Raw genomic sequence first — 23,016 nt, 5'->3', positions numbered from 1 at the left:
TTAATACAAAAACGTATAAAGTGCAGCAGTATTTAACTCTACTAAGGCACAGACTACATCTGTATTTATCTGTGTTGGTTTGAAGCCTGGCAGGTAAATCTGATTTTAATAGGAGCTCATTGGTGACGAGAGCTCTAGAACAGGCCTGAGGGCACCTTACATGGTCCATGTTGGCTACCATATTGGGCACCAACCCACAACTGCGAGCTGAATTGTCCCTAGGCTGATAAATAAAGTTTTCTGAATCTATTGGTGACCCCTGGAATAGCATAAATAGCCTACATCGTTTGTCAAAATTGTTTTCCCTTTGTTTCCCACAGGACCAGCTTAATCGAAACAAGGTGCCTGAGTGGCAGCGAATCGCTGGCAAAGCAGCCAAAGAAGTAGAAAAGTTTGCAAAGGAGAAAGCTGATCTGGTGCTGATGCACTGGAGGGACAAGATGGGCATTGCTCAAAAGGAGGTACGTTGTTCTGAAGATGAAACTGTGCTACTGATTTGCTTTTCCCTTCTGCAGCTGAACATCTCTGCTCAGGTCTCTGACCATTATGACCCCTGGTCAATGCTTTGCTGCTGAAACTAAATACTGCATCTTTCATGTGCTGTTGTGCATGGAGAGCGTTGCCACCACATGCCATGCACTTGTCGGTGTTTTTCTTGATTGTGATTTCAGTCGGCCTTCTTTGTTTTTCTATTTTGTGTTTTTCAGTATTTTTTTTCCTTTCTGTCTGTGTCACAACCAATGATGACGATGTATTTCAAAATACGTTATAATTGTCTTTTAAATCTCTACAGAAAAAACTTCTGTTTGAATTCATGAAACTAGACCTTAACACATGATGTTTATGCCTCCATCTTCCTTTTGTCTTACTTTCATTTAAAGCTGCATCCTCCAGACTGACTTAATGCTTGCTTTTGCAGACTCTTACCCAATCAATTCTCTCTTGAAAAAATTTTGGTGTGTATCTTATTACCTAGTTTGTAAAATATGAATAACTTGGCTGTAATGATGTGTATCACTCAACTGTGACCCTTCTGTTGTAATTCCTCCGTGTCTGATCAGAGAAACAATAACCTCTCTGTGTGTCTCCACCATGCCCTCCCTTTATCCTCTCTGTTTTTCTTTCTGCTGTCAAACAATGCAGCAGGACAGAAATAACCTGGTAAGTCAAACTGACCAACAGGATCCATATTGTGCTCTTTCCATATTCTTCCACACGACCAAATCATTTAACACCTTTATTTTTGGGCGCGTGCTCTTGTTCTTTTGAGGCTGATGGTGACATGTCGGCATCCATAATTTATGTTTGCACGACTTGTAATGAATTTAAAAGCTGCCTTTGTGGGTTTTTTTTCGATGTTTTATCTTTACTGCATTGTTTTGAAGCCTTTAACTTGTAAAAATGTTTTTATATTTTGTTATAAGTGGCTTACAGCTGTGGTGGTCTTCGGTGAGCAACGTGCTTTGTGTGATTGATACTATGGACTCAGAACTATAAAGAAAGGCTTTTGGACTTAACAGTGGACCTTGTTAAGAAAAAAGATGAATAAATAAAAATAAAGAAATTATAAAGTGAAGCATTTCATAACCATGAATGAAAAGGATTTTTCTTTTTAACTATCATGTCAATTTATGTTTTCAAGGTTTCTAAAATGACAAAAAGTATCACGTTTCTTTTTAAACTGCCCAACAAAGACCAGCCTGCTGAGAAAGCACGGGCAAATTTGCAGTTTCGTTGTTTTTTTAGTGCTTCTGTATGTTACGTTGATGGTTTGGGGTTCTTGCTTAACTACATAACTTTTTTTTTATTTTATTTTTTTACTTTATTTCATCTATTCATGCCATTATTTCATGTGTCCATAATGTTATTCATTTTGTCCTCTATCTGCGTTGCAGTCCCTTTGTCATATTGATTGTTTTTTTTTAATACCTTTCACTCTATATTTCATCCAGTTATTGTCTCGTTTGATTTCAGAATCCAAACCAAAAACCTGTCATCCTGAGAAAAAGAAGGCAGAGGATTAAGATTGAATCAAACTGGGAGCTTTTCTACTACAGGTGAACAATTGTCACTGTTCTAAAATAGAATGTCATTTCACTGGGAGTTCCTAGATAAGAAAACAGTCAGTGTTGTGGTGTACTAAAACCTTTAACATTTTTTTTACTGCTTTTCTAAGGTTTCAGCTCGATCATGCACGCTCCAATCTCATCTGGAATCTGAAAACAAGGGAGGAGCTACGGGATGCTCTGGAGGGGGAGATGCGGGCCTTCGGCGTGGACCGTGAGCTCGGCAATGCCACCGTCATCTCCTGGAATCATCAGGAGTTTGAGGTTTGAATCAGAAGAATTTTTCCTTTATCTTGATTTACTGTATAGATGCATGAAAATCATAGCTTGTATATATACAGTGTATTTGTATATGTGTGTAATGTAGCCTTTAATAGGCTCGGTCCAATGATGTTTGGCACTTTTTTAAAATGATAAATGCAACAACACACCCTACTGTAAATAGTGCATCCACTAATTATTTGACATTATGTCCATCTTAATGTAATACTTTGCATTTGAATGTTGATTTTTGCACGTTTTCCACTCTACTTTTCAGAGAATGACCATATATGGGTTTTAGGGGTAATAGTGAATATATAAATTATTACCTGTATTAATATTAATTAATATTAAAAGAGAGCACCAGGGAATGCCACATTTGTTGAATTAAAGTTCAAAGAGTCACTTAGATTTAAGATGTATTATTTAAAATTTATAATAAAAATTAAAATATGGATTAAGTACAAGCATAGTAGATGATAAGCAAAGTTAAACAGATGATCACAAAAAAGATAATACAAGTTATTTGAATCCAATTCGGGCAAGAGGTATGATATTTAATGTAGGACAGTGTATATAATGTGTTGCAAAAGGGGAATAAAAAAAAAATATTTTGACAAAGATTAATGGGAGTTCACTGTTTCAACTATAATTTAGAATAGTTGATTAAGTAAAAAAAAAAAAAAAAACAGTTTGCTGTGTGTGTTTTACCCTCCCTCAGTAAAGTTTCAGCTGTCAGGAAGCAGAACTGTTTACCAACTATTATTCCTGTTGGGATGACGGTTGGTACACAGTTCTTTCTCCTGACAGCTGATTTCACTGGACAAGTGTGTGCTGACTGGCTGAAAACACGTATGAACTTTACACACAAGCAAACACAGCTGGGCTGATGCAGAAAAGCACATTCCTATTGTTTAGTGAAGTCGTTTCATTATAGATAAAAGTCTAATAGGTTCCTTCATTACCCATAAAAAGTAATATTGTTACCAGGGTTGGGGTTAATTAGAATTGTAATCACGTAATTGATAATTAATTACAAATATGGAGTGATTGTAATTTAAAAAATCTGTTGCTGTCGCAATTGTAATTGAATTGTAATTGACTTCAGATAATTGACTTTGACAATTTTTATAGAATTTTCATGGAAAGTATAATTTAACACAAAACTGGGGAACCGTGTTATTATTGTTAAAATATGTTTCATATTAAGCTTTCCCACATTTTACCATTAAAAAAATAATTTCACCTCGGGGTATACTGACGCAACCAAAAATATTAAAACCTTTATTTTCAAAAAATAGATGGTAAAGAAATTAGATGACATTTGTTTTTAGTGTATTTCACAGCTGATTTAGGACCCATTAACACTAGCGATGCTAACAGAAAGCTATCACAAGAGGAATTGATTAATTGTAATTTAACTTTACTAATTGAGAATGTAATTGTAATTTACTTTGAGGATAAAAACATTTTTTATTTATATGTAACTGTAAAAAATACTGTTCACTGTAATTGGAATTTAATTGTAATTGTACATGGGTAATTGAAAACTTAATTGTATCTGAAGAATGTAATTGACCCCAACCCTGATTGTTACTGTAATCTGTTACTTTGTAACTCGGCACCCCAACACTGGAAATAAGGGATGCTCGTGTAAAACTGTCTGTTAAATGAGTTGTGTTGTGCTGCTGCTTTGTAGGTGAGGTACGAGTGCCTTTCAGATGAGATTAAGATCGGGGATTATTACCTGCGCCTGCTGCTGGAGGAGGACGAGAATGAAGAGTCCAGTGCCATCAAGAGATCGTAGGATCACAAATAAGTTCTTAATCCAGCAATTTCATTATTATTTCTATTCGGTATTTAATCCTCTTCTCCTTCTTTTTAGGTATGAGTTCTTCAATGAGCTCTACCATCGCTTTCTGCTGACACCCAAAGTGACGATGAAGTGCCTGTGCCTACAGGCGCTCGCCATAGTCTACGGGAAGTGCTTTGAGGAGATCGGGCCCTTTTCGGACACAAACATCATAGGCATGCTAGACCGAGTACGTAAAAATGAAGCTTTATTGATAGATTTTTTTTTACCTAGAAATCTAAAAGAAACTTGTTTTTTAATCCAGTGCACAGACAAACTGGAAAGAGACAGGCTGATCCTATTCCTCAACAAGCTCATTCTCAACAGAGTGAGTAGTGAGAATCGAGCACATGCTGCGTTGTCAGTGCACAATTTTTAGCTCTCTTTTATGTTCTTTTTTGTCTGCTAGAAAAATGTGAAGGATGTAATGGACTCAAATGGAGTTCGCATCTTGGTGGACCTTCTGACTTTGGCCCATCTTCATACAAGCAGAGCTACTGTTCCACTGCAGGTAAGAGCAAGTTACAGTCTGAAGATGGAGGTTCTGGTGATTAAATCCATCCCACAGTCACTGGTTGGACTTTAGTTAGCATTGGAATGCATTTAGGCTTCCTTATATATATGGAATCCAGATTTAAACAAAGTATAATACTGCATTTTGCCACCAGCCTTTCTGAAATGTCCCTTTGCCTGGAAATAATTAAGATGATTTAATAATTTCATACAAAATCAACACCTAGCCTCATGCACTCGATGTATAGCTCACTTTTTTAACGACACCAACTTTAAACCTTTGCAGTGTTTAACAAAAATGTTCCCAACATCCACAGACCAATGTGTTGGAGGCAGCACCAGACATGAAGAGGGAGAGTGAGAAGGAGTGGTACTTTGGGAACGCAGACAAAGAAAGAAGAGGACCTTTTGGTTTTGAAGAGGTAATTGATAACCACATAACATCCATTTTTAAAAAAAAAAAAAAATAACACCAAAAAGCCATGCTCTCTCAGTCACACATCTAGAAATCTTTTGAATATTATTACTTAATGCAACTAATGCCATCTCAAATTGGCTCTTTTCTCTCCTTAGATGCAGGAGTTTTGGACCACAGGTGTTCTAACAGCAAAGACCCGCTGCTGGGCTCAGGGTATGGACGGTTGGCGTCCTCTGCAGGCCATTCCTCAGCTGAAGTGGTGCCTGTTAGCGACGGGGCAGGCAGTGATGAATGAGTCTGATCTGGCCACTCTAATTCTCAATATGCTCATCACTATGTGCTCCTACTACCCCAGCAGGTGCGAACCAATCAAGTCTTTGTTATTTTCAAGTTTTCTCCCCAGTATGTATTAAATAAACTCTACATCTATTATTGTATTATTTATCTTTTAAACAGGGATCCTGATAATGCCATCATTCGACCTTTGCCTAAGATCAAAAGGATGATCACTGATAATGCATGTCTCCCACACATCGTCCAGGTAACGATCATGTTTTAACTTCTTTATTGTCACAAACATGGGAATTAAAATTGTTAAATGACGTTGACTACAAGTGTTCTCTCTTGTTCTCTCAAGTTGCTGTTGACCTTTGACCCCATTTTGGTGGAAAAGGTGGCCAATGTGCTGTACCTGGTGATGCAGGACAACCCAAACCTGCAGCGGCTCTATTTAACTGGCATCTTCTTCTTCATCATGATGTACACTGGCTCCAACGTGCTGCCTGTAGCGAGGTAAAAAAAAAGTAATTGTGCAAAATTTAAACCATGACAGATCTGTTTTCCTGCTAAATGAGTACATCTCTGTCCTCATAAATGTTAGACAGGGTTCTCGCCAGCGCTGTTGAGCGTAGGGGCCCCCTGCGGTGTAATTTTGATCCCCTACGGCAGGAGTGTCAAACTCTTTTTAGTTCAGGGGCCAAATACGGAGCAGTTTGACCTCTAGTGGGCCATAGATTTTAGGCAGGAAAAGAGCAATTTTAACAACATTGTGCCCTAGTTTTCAATATCATTTCAATTCACTTCAGAAAATTATTTATTTTACCCATTTTTGTGTAATTTAGAGGAATTTTTTGAAAAAGTTTGTGAGAAATTGTAAGACTTGTTGGAAAAGTTGAGTTTTTTCTACAATTTACAATAAAAAATGACTGAATGCATGTGATATAAACAAAGGAAAAATAAAAGCCCCTAAAAATATTATAGAGTTTCATCAAATTGGTGAATTTGCGATATCTATAACTGGATTATTTGGTAATTTACACAATAAATGTAATTTTTATTTTCTCCTACAAACCAAATTGGATGTTCTAAAGCAGGGGTGTCAAACTTAAATAGACAGTGTGCCAAAATGTAAAACTTTGACAAAGTTGTGGGTCAACATTGATATTTATTTATTAATTTTCTCCAGATAACAATGAACGTTTTCATAAGGGTCCAAAAAAGGTGTGATTGTCGCCCCCTACGGTGTGTTTCGACCAGCGTCGGGGTTTTCTATGTTTTTTTTTCTTTTTAAATAGTATCGTTGTAATAATTGCTGCACACTTGGACTTCCAGTCGTGCCCGTGTCCATAACAGTCCCAATATTACTGCACATCCCACATATTACCTTCATTTAAATTTGAAAAGCGTGTCTTTGACTCAGTCTTTTGAATCAAATGTTATTTTTTGTCTATACAGTGTCTGAGAGTATTTATTAGTGGAGGACCTATACCAAGCATGACTACATTCATCATCACCCTTCACCAATACTACAAATAATGTTTTGCTTTAAAGTAAGGCAGCAACAAAGATTAAAAGAAACAAACATTTTGCTTTACTTTGCAAAATTTGGCGTCAGAGGGTTATGAATTTAAAAAATTTCTCGGGAGGGATGCACCTGGACTCCCCTACAACAGTGCACCTTGCAATGCCTCTACACTGTGAAAAATTCCTGGTGAGAACCCTGTTAGACATCAAAGGCTGCTTGGAAGTTTCATCAGAATATACTGTGTTTATACGTGTTTGGTTTTTTTTCAGGTTTCTGAAGTACACACACTTAAAACAAGCATTCAAATCAGAGGAGGTAAAGATGCTTTGTTTGTCTAATTTCTTATTTGTGTTGAAATAATTGTGTGTGTTTTGAAACTGACATTATCCTGTCACCACAGTCGAAGGGTCAGGATATTGTGCAGCGTAGCACTTTGGGGCCCGTGCTGCCTGAGGCCATGGTGTGTTACCTGGAGAACTACGACGCTGAGCGCTTTTCTGAGATTTTCCTCGGAGAGTTTGACACACCTGAAGCCATCTGGAGCAGTGAGATGAGGTCAGAGATTGTTTATTTTAATGGATTTGCTCTGTTTGTGAGTTCCAGAGGTGCTGTATTACATCACATCTCATGTCTGGGTTCTGTAATCTTCACTGTGCTAAAGGCGGATGATGATTGAGAAGATCGCAGCTCACGTAGCAGACTTCAGTCCTCGCCTGCAGAGCAACACCCGGGCTCTGTACCAGTATTGCCCCATCCCAGTCATCAGCTTTCCTCAGCTGGAAAACGAACTTTTCTGCAACATCTACTACCTCAGACATCTGTGTGACACCACCCGCTTCCCGAACTGGCCCATTCGCGATGCTGTATGTCTTTGATTTACACCACCTGTAATGGATGTCTTTTTTATTTCACTCATTATGTTTCTGGACTAATGATCCTGCAGGTAAAGCTGCTTAAAGATACACTTGAAGCCTGGAAGAAGGAGGTGGAGAAAAAGCCCCCGTCCATGTCTGTGGACGATGCCTATGAGGTTTTAAACCTGCCTAAAGGACAAGGGCAGTAAGTAACAGATATTTAGACATTTTGTTTCCTCACAGTTAAATCAGAACAATGTGATAAAAGTGTCAAAAGATTGTGAATTTTTGTTTTTTTAAATATTCCTCCTGTGTCATTATGTTTTTCAGGCAGGATGAGAGTAAGATCAGGAAAGCTTATTTCCGCCTGGCTCAGAAGTATCATCCTGACAAGAACCCAGAGGGCAGGGTAAGTTTGCAGTAAAATATATGTTAAGGCTCAGAATTAGTGCAGAGGTGAATTTGGCTGCTTCTTTGTTTTTCAGGAAATGTTTGAGAAAGTCAACAAGGCGTACGAGTTCCTCTGCACAAAATCTGCCCGGATTGTGGACGGTCCGGATCCAGAAAACATCATCCTCATCCTCAAAACCCAGAGCATCCTCTTCAACAGACATAAACTAGGTGAGTGTGCAGGCGAGCTCTCAGAACAATTTTTATTTTTTACATTTTTAAAAAGACTTCTTGGTTTGAATTCCACTCCTTTTGTCACTTTAACAGAACTGGAACCATACAAATACGCCGGGTACCCCATGCTCATCAAAACAATTACCATGGAGACCGAGGATAGTCAGCTGTTCTCCAAAACCTCCCCCCTCCTTCCGGCTGCAGCTGAGCTGGCCTTCCACACAGTCAACTGTTCTGCTCTTAATGCAGAGGAGCTGCGACGCGAGAACGGCATTGAGGTGCATCTCTTATCATGAGCTCCAGATTATTTAACATTTGAGCCACCAGTAAAAATATGAAGTTCACTTTGTTTTCTGCATGATTTTCAGGTCCTTCTGGAAGCACTTTCTCGATGCGTTACTGTGTTAAATGCATCCAGCAAGCCTGACGACATGGCTGTACAGGTAAGAATTATATACACATTTATGGATACAGTAGTGCTTCTTATGAATAAAAGCATAAGTTGACATTACATTCTTTCACAGGTGTGCGGGCATATCTGTAAATGCTACAGTGTTGCAGCCCAGTTTGAGGAGTGCAGGGAAAAGATCACTGAGATGCCCAACATCATCAGAGATCTCTGCCACATCCTGTTCTATGGGAAGGTGAGAATACATTGTCATTTTTGCTGTTATGTGTTAACGTTTCTCCTGTGCTGTTTTCAACCAGTTTGGCTTTGCTGCGTGTAGAAAATATTCAAACCAAATTTGTCTTTTTGCAAATTGTATAATTGACTTGCAGTGCACTTCAAAGCTTGATGGATAAAGGCTTTTTTTAATTTAATTTGACCATAACCGTGATTTTTACCTAAAAAGATTCTAATGATTCAAATGTTGTTGTTTTATCATTTGCAATTGGAGCCAACCATCTTTAATTCACTCATCTTTAAGAATTAGAAGTGTTAATAAGTTTTTGGATGAAAATTCCATCATATACATAAATAAATGATTCAATGATGGAAAAATATACATTCATATATTTATTGAAGAGGGTTCAAGTTGATTAATTGACAGAGGGATATGCAGATTTATTTAGAATTGTGTAAAAAGTGGGCTACATGTACCTTTTCATTAGAAAACATGTTTTAAAAGAATGTATTCACAAGTTTTGAATGTATCTTTATCTAGTTGAATATTATACTGTTCCATGGTTCAGTTGCTCTCCCTTTCATAAATCAACATTAAAATGTTCACTTCTATTCAAAAGTGATTTTTGAAATTTGGATAGCTTTCAGCCACATGATTAAAGGAATGTAAAATCAGCGTTAACATCTTAAATGTTTGTTTTAATTATAAATGAAACACCAAATGCCAAAGTAGAACAAATTTCCTCACAGTTTCCATCCGTCCTCACTCTCTCAGGGTCTTCCAAAGACTGCGGCCCTGGCAGTTCAGTGCATCAGCTCCTTCGCCATCGATTTCTTCCTCCAGACACACCTCTACCACGCCGGCGTGCTCTGGCACTTACTGGTCTACCTCTTTAATTATGATTACACGTTGGAGGAGAGTGGAGTGCAGACCAGCCAGGACACCAACCAGCAGGAGGTTGCTAACAGTTTGGCCAAGCTGAGTGTGATAGCCCTCAACCGCCTGGGAGGCTACGCGCAAATACCACACACACCCGATGGAAAAAACCCAATGTCTGAGATCAATGGCACAGAGAGCACGCCTCCAGAAAATCCCACCATCAGGAAGAGTCTTGCCGCCATGCTGACGCCGTACATCTCCAGGAAGCTCGGAATAGGATCTCCTGCTGAGGTTAGCTGACATGACTCACCACCAGAGGTGTTAAAGAGCAATCAGAATCAGAAGTACTTTATTTATCCCAGTGGGAAATTACTGATATATCCTACTCAAGTAGAAGTCCTGTTACTTGTACTTGTAGTTGAGTACAATCGCAACCAAGTAAGTCTTACATAAAATACTCAAGTACAAGTAAATTGTAGCTTAATTAAATAGTACTCAAAGTAAAAGTTACTTTCACCCCCTATGTTTATTTTTGGTTTAATTTAATCAGTAACAGTTGGGTGTAGAATTGTAACAAATTGCTTCTTTTAAAATGCACTTAATCATCATATTTTATTTCAGGCTCTGGAGTCCATTTTAAAACATAGACAATTCACAAGATAAAAACACAAAACAGATGAAAACCGTTATTATAACTATACCAATGTCTCCACAAAGACGACTGGTAACAAAAAGAGCTTTGACAGGGATTGGTCAACAGCTGGATAATCGACAGATACATTTATACATCAAGTTTCTCATAACTTAAGTACAAGTTAAATTACTGATTTAGAAATATACTCAAAAAAGTACAAGTACCCATAAAAGCAACACAATTAATGTAACGTGAGTATCCCAGCTGCACTCACATTAACCTGTTATGTGTTTGTGTGTGTTCAGGTCCTCAAGCTGCTCAATAGTAACTCGGAGAACCCCTACCTGATCTGGAACAATGGGACAAGAGCAGAACTTATGGAGTTCTTGGAGTGTCAGCAGGAAGGAAGCATTAAACGGGTAAGGCAGGATTTTAAACTTTTTTCAGATTGTGAGTGAGCACAGAACAACTTCTCTCTCCTTCTTTCCTTTCAGGGAGAGAACGACGAAAGCTTCGGTGCTGAGTTTGTGTTTGAAGATCACAGCAAAGAGCTGATCGTGGGGGAGATTTTTGTTCGAGTCTACAATGAGCAACCGTCCTTCCCATTGGAGGTGGGTGTTTGTATCACACCGTATTTCAGTCGCTCCTTTTATGTGACTTATTGTTTTCTTCTTTTCTGGGAGAGAAAAAATGTTGGGTTTTAGTTTAACAAATTATGTAGAAAAAGGAAACTTATCATGACTAAATAAATAACACAAATACGTTACCTGTAAAGCACCATTTTAATATAATCATTACACACCGACTGCTTGCATTATTTCATACTTAACGAATATGTGATGCACATTGTTGTGGTTTAATGACCTTTATCTTTATAGTATTGCAGTATAAAGAAAGGCTGAATGGTTTTGTCAACCTATTGATTTAAATCCCAGCTTGAAAATTTTTTCAGCATCTACCGGAGTTTCAAAACTATCTTCCACTCAAGAAATGAAGCAGTTGATTTTCATTAAAGTTGCTTTATTTCTGAGTTGATGAATTTGTTGATTTTAACATTGAAAAGTCGAGGGTTCTCAGGTGAAAAACCTTAAATTGTAACAGAAAACAAACAAATGTCAGCCCTTAAACATTTTAGTTACCCATTCTTTTCTCACATATTTGCTTTTAAAATGCATTAGTTTATTTAAGCTTCAAGACTAATCAAAATTTAAATAGAAGGATAAGCAAATTAACTATCTTCACTTAATTGGCATTCCTTAAACATAAGATGAAATAGCTTCCTAACATTCAGTTTAATTTAACAGTTGTATTCTAGTCTTTAATAAACTTTAATAAATCTGGTCTAATAAAGCTTCAATTATAAAAATGTTTCCCCAAACTCAGTAGTTTTATTAAAGCACTTATGATTGTGTTTAGTATCCCAAAGCATTTGCAGCCAGTCTGCTGGACTACGTGGGCTCTCAGGCTCAATACCTGCACACTCTGCTGGCCATGAGTCAGAGCAACAAGGTGGAGTCCCAGCAGCACGTGGAGAGGCTCCGCTTTGCTGAAATGGCTTTAGAGGCTCTGCGCAATGTTATTAAGAATAACCCTGGTGAGATTTCCACTCCTCTCTCACTGGTTTTGTTTAATGCATGTGTTTATCTAAGCAGTCCTTATTAATGGCTCAACAGGCTCGGAGTCCGAGTGCATCGGCCATTTCAAGCTGCTTTTCTCCTTGCTGCGAGTTAACGGTGCTGGTCGAGTGCAGCAGCTGGTTTTAGAGGTAAACACACCTGACACGTATAAATCTAGAGTTCTAAGTTTCTGCCTTTCAGATCCTCATTTTCTGTCCCTCTGCAGGTTGTAAATACAGTGACTTCAAACCAAGAATGTGTAGGCAACATAGCAGAATCCTTGGTGTTGTCCAACCTTTTGTTGCTGCTGCACTCGCTCCCCTCCAGTGAGTAATCACTCAGAAATACGATCCTTCTGGGTTTTTTTTTTTTTTGTTGCATATGTGAATCTATGGACTGAAATATCACACTATTTTTTTAGGTAGGCAAATGGTTCTGGAAACCCTCTATGCACTGACCTCCAACACAAAGATTGTCAAAGAGGCTATGACCAAAGGTCAGTGATGCAGTATAATAAGTGAAGTTTGTTTTTGCTGATTTGGTCTTAGATGAACACATGCTGATGTTGTCTGTTGTGTCACAGGTGCTCTCATCTATTTGCTGGACCTTTTCTGTAACTGCACACACCCGCAGGTTCGCACACAGACAGCAGAGCTCTTCTCCAAGATGACATCAGACAAGCTAGTTGGACCAAAGGTAAGCACAAACTAAATCTTTCATCTATTTGTGAGTAAAGCTCTAAAGCATCACCACCTCTCCTTTTTTACTCTAGGTGCGTCTGACACTGATGCGCTTCCTGCCCGGTGTGTTTATGGACGCCATGCGAGACAACGCAGAGGCAGCAGTTCACATATTCGAAGGCACACACGAAAACCCAGAGCTCATCTGGAATGACAGCTCTCGGGAAAAGGTGTCCACCACTGTCCGGGAGATGATGCTTGAGTATGTCTCACAAAACCATCTTTTGATATTCAGCTTTACAAACCAAGAATGCCTCACTTGACTTGCTGACTTAAATTGAACTCATTCACTGCCAGCTTTTTTCAGAGCAGCCAACCCCACATTGCCAGGCGTTTTAGATGATTTTCACTGATTTGTTTTTAAACATTGTGTACTATGACAATCTGAAATCTGACCAGGTGAAAGATTTGACTCTCCAGTTTCATCAGAAAAAAGTGTTTCTAGCTTGTTTGGTTCTTCCATAATCAGCAGTTGAATAGAGGCAAGTTTCACACAAATCACCAGTTTGTGACAAAAAGCTGAGAAAAACGTCTTTTTCTGAAAAAACCTATTAGTGACTTTGACACAATTTTTTTTGCTTTAGTGACACCTCAACATTGGTTTCCTTCTATAAAACTACAAAAACAACACTGAGACAGGGCTTTTGATGGTAACATTATTATTATTTTGCTATCTAGGTCAGAGTTGAATGGATTTCTTACTGTATTTTGGCCGTCCTCCAAGTCTCTCCCCCCGTCATTCTCCACACACAACAACTTCCTCACCCTGGACATGCGGAGTCTCACCGCTTGCCCCGTTTTTTGATTGTTTTCTCTCACTATCACGACACTCTCAATAGTCCACTTAGTTCCACACATGCTCTGGTCGAGTGTGAGCTGCTGGGAACTTCAGCATCAACTCTTGTAGCGCCATTTTCTGTCTCGTAAAGTCCTTTCCTCTTCCTCTGAGCTCTGCCCACAATGGGTGATCGCTCATCCAAAGGTGCGCTGCTGCCACCTACATGGCACCAGTTGGTCACTGCATCATGGTGCAAGTTAGATATTCACAGGATATTCACTGTCTACTAGCAACCCCAGGCGAAAAACACAATTGACGTCTTTAGACGTCTTTGGCAGTCAATGAGTTAAGGGCAAAGAAACCTTGAAGACAATCTGTTTTATTTTATTATTATTATTTATTTATTTTTTGGGATTATTCTGATTTTAATGAGATATTGTAAAATCTTTTTTTAGGCACTTTAAACAGCAGAAGGATAATCCTGATGTCAACTGGAAAGTAAGTATGAAACCCTGATCTTACTTAATGGGTGATGAAAATTTGTTTTAAAACCAATATTTTTTAAAATGAAAACAAAGTTTACCCTAAGAGACTAAATAAATGGTAACACTTTACTTTAAGTTTTATACATAAGGCTAACATTACGCTATCATTGTTATAACATGTCACCTGTCATTAGCATGAATAAGGTGTCATGAAGGCTATTATTAAGTGTTATTCGTTAACATAACCCTACCTAACCCACTAGATCCCTTCACCTAACCCAAAAAATACCAACATAGCTCCAAAGGTGTCATAATTTAGCAAATGACACTTAAAGACAGCCTCCATGACACCTTATTAATGCTAATGACAGCGTAATGTCAGCCTTATGTATAAAACTTCAAGTAAAGTGTTACCAAATAAATTTCAGAATTTCTTCCCAAAAATGATTCAAATTGATTTTTTTTCAAATGTAAGATGTTATAAAGTTGCATTTAACAATTTAACATTGTTTAGAGTGGAATGAGTTATGATCTGTGTTCTCAGTTGCCAGAGGACTTCACAATGGCGTATGGAGCCGGGCAAGGCGAGCTGGAAGTGGGCGGAGTCTTCCTACGTATCTTTATTGCTCAGCCTGGCTGGGTGCTACGGAAACCACGAGAGTTCCTGGTTTCTCTTCTGGAAACAATGACGGAGCTGCTGGAGAAGAACAACCCCAATGTGAGCTGCTTATAAACCCATTAAAATACACAAACCATATGAACGTTCCCTGATAAAGATGTGGGACTTCTTGCAGGGTGAGGCACTGGAGACCGTCACCACAGCAGCAGTGTGTCTGTTCAGCACTCAGAGCCAGCTGGCTGACCAGGTGCCTCCTCTGGGCCACCTGCCTCGCATCATTGCAGCGTTAAAACACAAGAACAACGCTGTGCCCAAGAGCTCCATACGTCTCATCCACGTGCTTTCAGACAATGAGGTTCGGATTTCAAACCTGTCATTTAAAAAAAAAAATTTTTTTTTACTTAGATTAAAAACTAAAACCTTAGCTCAGTGATGTTTTAATATTCAATATTGTTTTAAGCTTCATTTTTAAATTTGCTCTTGTGGTGTAATTAACTCTGGTCTCTATTAGCTTTTGTGCTTTTTACTGTAAATATACCTTCTTATCAATCAATTAGAGCAAAGGGATTATTACTGTATATTTTTCTAACTTAGCCGCTGACATTAAAAAGTCTAAATCAGCCAACGAATTGGAATTCCCATTTCACTATTTAAATAACATTTAATTTGAACCCGTTTCTTCTTGTCTGAACTGCCTGTTTCCCATTCTTAGACATTGCACTTTTCCTTCACTGAGTGACCTGGAAGGCTTCATTTATTTCATGTATTTATTTATTTATTTGAATTAAGACATTATATAATAATTAATGTGTCAGCAAACAGCGTCGACATAAATATGCCAGTGTTGGCACAATAGCTAAATTCCATCTGTTGTCCTAAGGCTGGTACATGTGGTATAAATGACAGTTGAACAATAACATTTAACATACAGTTAAACAACTTCACACAATGAGACAAACATTAAACTGACTGATGACAGAAAATATGATATCACATATAGTATTTACATTAAAAAAAAACAACAGTCACGAGTTAAAAGAGGCCAAGATAAAAGTACAATCTCATCTTTTGGTGCATGACTGGTTTGTTTTCAACTAGTGTTTGACAGTTGCATTGAAGGTTGGGTAATTGCCACAGTTTCTGATGTTTTCTGGCAGTGTATATTACATTTCTGCTTAGCTGTTTCCTTTCATGGTCCTAAAGGGAGACACAAATGGCTGCACAACCATGAAGGGTGAAGATCTCATCATATTAAAAAAATAAATAAATAAATAACTAAACCTAAATTACACATAGTGAATGCACAGCAGAGGCCACCTCTAGTAATAGTGCAGCTGAAAAAGTCTACTCAGTACTTTTCTTGATCTTGGTAAATCCAGGAAATATTTGTTTGAAGTTATTCAGTGATGTGGATTAACATTTGCCAATATTCATTTTCTGAGTAGAAAAACATTTTTTATCGATTATTTGGCCTTTTTGTTGAATTAACCTAACATGAGAATACCATGAGTCTAACAAGGCTGTGTTTGATAGCTCACTTTTATAAATCACTGTATTTATTAGTGTTTGTAATGACTAAATCTATGTTTTTTTTCAATAGCTATGTGTGCGTTCCATGTCCGCCGTGGAGACGATCGGCCCCTTGATGGCTGGAATGAAATCACGGACGGACATGGCTGGTTTAGCATGTGAAGCTCTCAACCGCATGTTCCAAAAAGAGCAGACGGAGCTGGTCGCCCAGGTACATCATTTTTGTTTTGTTTATTTTCTATCTTTACCTACCCGGCTGTGACCCATTAAAGCTCCGCCTCACCTCCACAGGCTCTGAGAGTGGAGCTGGTTCCTTACCTGCTGAAGCTTCTGGAAGGAATCGGTCTGGAGACGTTAGATAATCCCTCAGCCATCAAGGCTCAGATAGTCAAAGCTCTCAAATCCATGACTCGCAGCCTTCAGTACGGAGAGCAGGTTTGTGGGAATGACGCGCTGTTTGATGAGCTGACTTGAAACTATTTAACCAATTGCCTTTTGCAGGTAAATGAAATTCTAGCGCGGTCCTCAGTGTGGAGTGCCTTCAAAGACCAGAAACATGATCTGTTCATCTCAGAGTCTCAGACTGCAGGATACCTGACAGGTGAGCTCAACCCCGACCGTCTATTTCATTTATTTGAAAAGCTAAACCTTTAAAAAAAAAAAAAAAAAAGCCGCCTCACATCTCCGAACATGTGAAGAATCTCAAAGCTTTGCTTTACTCTAAAAACCACCTCATGGCTGATTCCTGTTCTTGTGCAATCCCAGCAGGCATTTAGTTTTCTGTAACCTCCCAGCTCTGCTCTCTGCTCCTCTTTCCTCTTCCTCCACCTCCTCCTCCTCCTCAGGGGTTTCCACTCCCTCTCTCCTGGCCGCCAGCAGCCCACTGCGAGGTGGGCTTTAGACTCCTGAGCAGGGCCCCCGCTGCCCTCCTTTCTCTTGCTCTGACACAGGTAGACGATAACCTGGATCTCACCATCATTCCTCACTGCTTTACCTCCATCCTTGTCTCACATTTCCCTTTCATTTTTCCCTTTTGCTCTAAACATGACACCTCATTTCATGCAGTCCTCGTCCATATTCACTAACACTGTCACATTTTTGTGTTTGATAGTTTCAATTTTAACGCAGATCAGCACTCGTATCTAAAAAAAGAAAAAAGGTGTAACAGGGATTTGTACAAAATTCACTACTTTTATAGGTACCTACCACAATCCTTGGTACTACCGGGTACCGATTCACCAAAAGTGAAATGGTGCTATGTTTCGGTACCTAAACGCATCCTTGTGACCGTGAGCGAGTGGAAGAGTAGGTGATTTTAAATGCCAGACTTGAACACAGCATTGCACACATACGAGCTTAATGACGTCAGTAGCTGCGCGCTCAGCAAACATGGTTGATATAAAGTAGGGATGCAACAGAACAATCAGCCCACGGTTCAATGCGCACCTCGGATTTTTGGTCACGGTTCGGTTTTGGTTCTGATGGCCCGGGCCGTAAAAGTGTTTCATGTGTTAAGTGTTTTAAGCAAATCCTAAAGAACAGCAGCAAGGGATTAACTCATTCACTGAAAGCCATTTTTAAGCATTTTGACTGTTTTTTAAAGACCCACAGAATATTTTGTACTATGACAATTGGAAAACAGATTCTGAAAGACTTTCATCAAAAAAATCTTTTGTTTATAGCTCGTTTCGTTCTTCTGTAATCAGCAGTTGAATAGAGGCAAGTTTCACACAAATTGCCAGTTTCTGACAAAAAGCTCAGAAAAGGTTTTTTTGGGAAAACCTGTCAGTGAATTTGAAACTTTTTTTTTTTTTTTTTTTTTACTTTAGTGACACCTCAACATTGGTTTCCTTCTATAAAACAACAAAAACAACACTGAGACCAGGCTTTTGATGCTTTTGATGGCAATATTATCATTATGTTATCTGGGTCGGAATCGTATGGATTTGTTCCCCCCCCCGGTTCACCCATACGCCATTTCCTCCTCTGCCCGGACATGCAAAGTCGACCCGTTTGTAGATCGTTTTGTCTCCTGATTGCAACACTGTCAATAGTCCAGTTAGTTTCACACATGCTCTGGTCGAGTGTGAGCTGCTGGGAGCTTCACCGTCTTCCTTCATAGTGCCATTTTTTGCTTCATCCCTGTGTGTGCCTCCCCATCGATGGTGTTAATCACGGATAATCTCTCATCCAAAGGTGCGCTGCTGCCACCTACTGTACATGCATCCAGTTGGTCACTACACCATAGTACAAGCCTGATATTCACAGGAGAACTCCGTCACACTGTCTCCTAGCAACCCCAGCTGAAAAACAACACAATTGACGCATATATGCGTCAATAGCAGTGAATGAGTTAAGAAAGAGAACTATTTTTTGTCATTTAACAGTTTTTTGTTATTTTGAAGCAAAACAAAATTCATACACATTCCTATGCATGGTGTATTGTATGATATGAAATAAACAAAACTTAATAAAAGTGCTTAACCCTGACACTAGATACTTTGGGCCTCTATTTGCCAGCAGATGACACGTCTTTGTATTTTAATTTTTTAGATGTGATTGTTTACACATTAGTTACATTTTCTTTTAAAGAAATGGTAAAATAAAGCAACACCTCCTCGTGTGCAAAAACGAAATTTCTTAAATCCAACCATTGTCATCACCCTGTCTTCATGCTAGTTTCACACTAGTTTTTCTGTTGCTGATCTCCATCTTTGAGTGTCACACCCGAGCCTGTCCTCTCCTCCGTTTGCAGGCCCAGGAGTAGCAGGTTACCTCACAGCAGGAAAAAGCACCACCATGATGCCCAGCGTCCCACCCCCCGTGGACAACGACAGCGGAGAACAAGGCTGAGTCACTGTGGCAGTCACACTCTGACCCCCGGCCTCCCCCCGGAGCTTCACAGCCACAGCTCAGAGTGATGGTTCAGATACCCACAAAGTGGGCAGAGGGAGAGGAAAAGTAGAATCAAAGGTGGAGGAGTGAACTGTGGTTGACTGTGACCAACACCACCTGTGGCATCACTCCCCTTCTCTAAAATAGCACTCGAGTCTTCAAAATCACTTCGTTTTAACAAATGATCAAATTTATTTTTTTTGTCTGAAAATTTGTCTTTGGTTTTCTGCCACTCAAAAAAAAAATGTTTACTTTTTGTATGGACATATTTTTTCTACTTGATTTTTTTTTTTTTTTCACATTACTGAATGGGCTGAGACTCATTTAAAAACTTTACAGTTCATCTTGTTATAATTGGCTATACTTGACCCCCCCCTCCTCACATCTAACAGAGTTTGACCTTGTTTGGGACACATCTGTGCACTGTACCTCTTCACCTCCAAAATAAAAGTAATAAAAGCTAGTCTGCCATTAAATCCCATTGATCCATTTCAAAACAATAGCATAGTCACTTTAAGTGTCAGTTTGTTGCTGACCTACTATCCTGTTTCTGTCCAGAATCAGCTCTTCTAATTCCCCTCTATTCCATTTCCACCTTCACTTTTTCTCTTTGCCTCCTTCTGTGAAGGCAGTCTTTTTCTGCCTCCATTTTTAAAAACAATTCCCTTCTTGTCAGGATGCAAAAAGCACTAGAATATTTATACAAGTGAATAATCATCACCAGGAATGAGCTCCTGCTGACATGACATGACATGACATAGCTCTGATTACGGATCTACGTGAAAGACTAGTGCAATTTGTGAACTGTTCAATGTTATATTACGTATATAAACTTTCTATTATGAATGTATATTGAAAGAAAAAAAAGTAGAAAATCAGTTTCACTTGTACATAAAATTTTAAGAATAAAAGGGAATCCACAGTGTTGTCCTTTTGTATTCATGACTGTTATTTGAAAGAATTGTGCTGTATTTGTGTGGCGCATTCGAGAAAACACTGGTTTGACCCTTTTTTAAAGGGATAATTTTGTAAATGACAAACCATTATAAAGGATTTTTGAAATACATTTTTAATTAGTATTTTTTTTTAGCCTACTTATAAATCCAACATTAATACTTTCTCCTTTTGTTTTTTACCCTGTAACCCCGTCAAATAATACCGGACATTTAGCCCACAAGAATCAAATCAATAGGGATCACATAGAATATGGAAAATATGTGCTAATTAATTTACGCTATAACTTAAATGTGGTACCACTTGTATTGTGGGCTATGACTTATTTGTGTGTGTTGAAAAAAACAAGATTTTTTTCTCAAATGAAACAAACTTGGAAATGACCCGTTATCTTGACCCATACAAACAATAACATGCTTTACTGATTATAAAATAATTCATCTTAGCTGTGAATGACATAATTACAATAATATTTTAAAATAAAGAATGAAAGTTTTATTTATCCAGACAACACAAAATCATTGATTGTCAATGGGTGTCAATAATGGTTATTTTATTGCATTTTGTATCTTCTCAGTAGACTGCTCTGGTCCCACTAATTTCAACTAGAATTATCATTTGCTGCTTAAAACAGTCTTATAAAATGACACTATAATGTGTTTTATCTTTGAATTCTGCTATTCATGAACGCATACCAGGGTTGGGGTCATTTATAATTGTAATTGCTAATTAATTACTATTATGACGTAATTATAATTGTAATCATAATTGAAAAAATATTATGCTGTTGCAATCATAATTGAATTGTAATTTAGTACCGATAATTGACTTTTAATTGTAATTGCCTTGAACGAGCTAAAAAAAATGGTCAATTACAATGTGATTAAACGCAAGCGTGAGGGACCATGTTACAGTTCTTTGGCTTACACATCTGTAGTTAATTAATATTCAACACAATGTTTCGTATTAATTTTGACTGTTAATTTTCTGAGGATCATTTTTGATCATGGTGATAGGTTCAGGGTCCGTGGGAAACCTGCGCGTTATTAATTTTTTTTACCAGAACCAGTGAAGAACTTCAGACCCGGACCAGACCAGGAGGAGACCATGGACCGCATAGCACAGGGTGAGTCATGTTTTCATTATTCTCATCTGATACTTCTACTTAATCATTAGCACTAAACATGATGTACCCTAAATATGGTATCATTTATAAGCATGGGGTTTTGTGTCGGTCTGTTTTTAAATCAGGTTTTAAGCGGAGCGGCCAAGCCTCACCCTTTGAGTGTGACAGTCACGCAATTTGACGCAGTCTCACGCCACACTTGACATTTCTCACGCTGATATTTCCCCATTCAATACTTTTTTCTTTTTTTTTCGTGATAATGAACTTTGGTCCTCGCGGCTTGCCGTAGCTCAAGTAACTCTGATTGACTGACCGAGATAACCAATCCATGTCTCCTGGTGCCTAAATCGAACCCACCACGGCGGGCATCGCGCAATAATAAACCAATCAGAAGCAACGTAAGGCGGGTCTTGACGAGCTGTCTCTAACAACACACTGACTCGTTGACATGCTTTCAGAAAAAAAGATCTAGAGGTCAGACGCGTCTCAGATTGTATGTAACTACTGTTTATATTAATGTGTGTGTGTGTGTTATAGTGTTAGTTTACTTGTGTAAAAAAACTAACACCATGTGTTTTCTTCTCTAACTAACTCTCTGTGTAGCAGAGCTGCTGCTGAGGCACTCTTAAAGAGACAGTGTCCTGAATGTGATTTACTTTAAAAACGACTTTCAACAACTCAGAGCTGCCCTGAAAGAAGCAACACTACATAATTTAATCATATTTCAGCCTTAATGAAAGTAAAAGTCAAAAGTGACACAAAATGTTGGAATTGTGCTGCTAGTGATTAATAAAAGGGTCTTTGTGGCTCCACTGACTTTGACCCATTATTGTTTTACTTGTAAAACTATTGATAAATGGTTTGTATTGCCTATTGCCATTTTGAGGAAAAATATAGAGATATGAATATTGGTCAAATCACCCAGGCCTAATGTAACCAAAGCAGTAATGTTTTATCTTGTAAAGGATATTATTGTCCATACTGTGTGAAATGAGGGGTTCACACAGAGTATTTTGTTGTCTTTATGTGAATTTATATTTTAGTCCTTTTGTGAATTTATATTTCATTGTGTTCTTTTGTCTCTTTTTGGGGTAATTTTTTTTTTTTTGTCATTTTGTGTGTTTTTCTAATTTTTTTTTTTGTAATTTTCCAAATGTGTTATTGAAACGCAGCTTCAGGTGAGTTTGTGACATCATGGACATCTTATCTTTCTTAGGTTTTAGCCGGTTGGCTCAAAACTTTAACGTCTGCTGCCGGAAGAGGAAGCAGGAACTTTTCTGCATGAAAAAAAAGCTTTACTTTTAGCTTTATATTTTCTTGAATAGAATAGGTATATAAAATTGTCAAACCCAGAATTCACTGATGCACATAATTGTTCCCAACCATGACAAAAATATAAAGTTATGGCAAAAAGCTGTGAAAAACAAACATTCTACTCAGACTTTCAATTTTTAAAGAACTTCCATAACTTGTTCAGAACTTCTTTTTACATACAACAAATAAAAGTGATAGTATTTTAATCTATACATAAAAAGCAAATTTTAACACTTTTTTGTTGATTTTTTTTTTTTACATTTTTTTTCAAGTTTTTATTCATTTCAGATGAAAAGTCAAAGTATTTACTTGAAAATTAATAATTATTGTCAACAAAACAAAGTGCAAGAGTTCATTACCAATGTCTCAATGAAAGAACATTTTACTATACTTTATACTTTGTTCACAGACAGATAAATAATAGATCC

General features: G+C 38.1%; 1 protein-coding gene across 1 annotated transcript in view; it reads left to right on the top strand.

Annotated features, from left to right (window-relative positions):
• The window catches only part of dnajc13 (DnaJ heat shock protein family (Hsp40) member C13), a 39,622-nt gene extending 19,498 nt beyond the window's left edge, over positions 1-20,124 (top strand). Inside the window, 37 exon segments of the mRNA XM_028434221.1 lie at positions 321-461; positions 1,144-1,161; positions 1,975-2,057; positions 2,177-2,330; positions 4,027-4,130; positions 4,213-4,369; positions 4,445-4,507; positions 4,589-4,690; positions 5,010-5,114; positions 5,266-5,468; positions 5,567-5,651; positions 5,748-5,902; positions 7,184-7,229; positions 7,315-7,469; positions 7,576-7,777; positions 7,858-7,973; positions 8,099-8,177; positions 8,254-8,389; positions 8,486-8,670; positions 8,761-8,835; positions 8,917-9,036; positions 9,793-10,188; positions 10,837-10,950; positions 11,026-11,142; positions 11,948-12,125; positions 12,205-12,296; positions 12,374-12,473; positions 12,569-12,643; positions 12,731-12,843; positions 12,920-13,089; positions 14,121-14,163; positions 14,695-14,868; positions 14,945-15,124; positions 16,370-16,510; positions 16,591-16,734; positions 16,801-16,900; positions 19,055-20,124. Coding sequence (XP_028290022.1) covers positions 321-461; positions 1,144-1,161; positions 1,975-2,057; positions 2,177-2,330; positions 4,027-4,130; positions 4,213-4,369; positions 4,445-4,507; positions 4,589-4,690; positions 5,010-5,114; positions 5,266-5,468; positions 5,567-5,651; positions 5,748-5,902; positions 7,184-7,229; positions 7,315-7,469; positions 7,576-7,777; positions 7,858-7,973; positions 8,099-8,177; positions 8,254-8,389; positions 8,486-8,670; positions 8,761-8,835; positions 8,917-9,036; positions 9,793-10,188; positions 10,837-10,950; positions 11,026-11,142; positions 11,948-12,125; positions 12,205-12,296; positions 12,374-12,473; positions 12,569-12,643; positions 12,731-12,843; positions 12,920-13,089; positions 14,121-14,163; positions 14,695-14,868; positions 14,945-15,124; positions 16,370-16,510; positions 16,591-16,734; positions 16,801-16,900; positions 19,055-19,152 — 4,719 coding nt within the window. The 3' untranslated portion in view covers positions 19,153-20,124.
• Positions 20,125-23,016: the final 2,892 nt, after the last annotated feature.

The sequence above is a fragment of the Gouania willdenowi genome, chromosome 20, assembly GCF_900634775.1.
Source record: "Gouania willdenowi chromosome 20, fGouWil2.1, whole genome shotgun sequence".
Lineage (NCBI taxonomy): Eukaryota > Metazoa > Chordata > Actinopteri > Blenniiformes > Gobiesocidae > Gouania > Gouania willdenowi.
The sequence above is the reverse complement of the archived record's forward strand: the minus strand, read 5'-3'. Positions and strand labels throughout refer to the sequence as shown.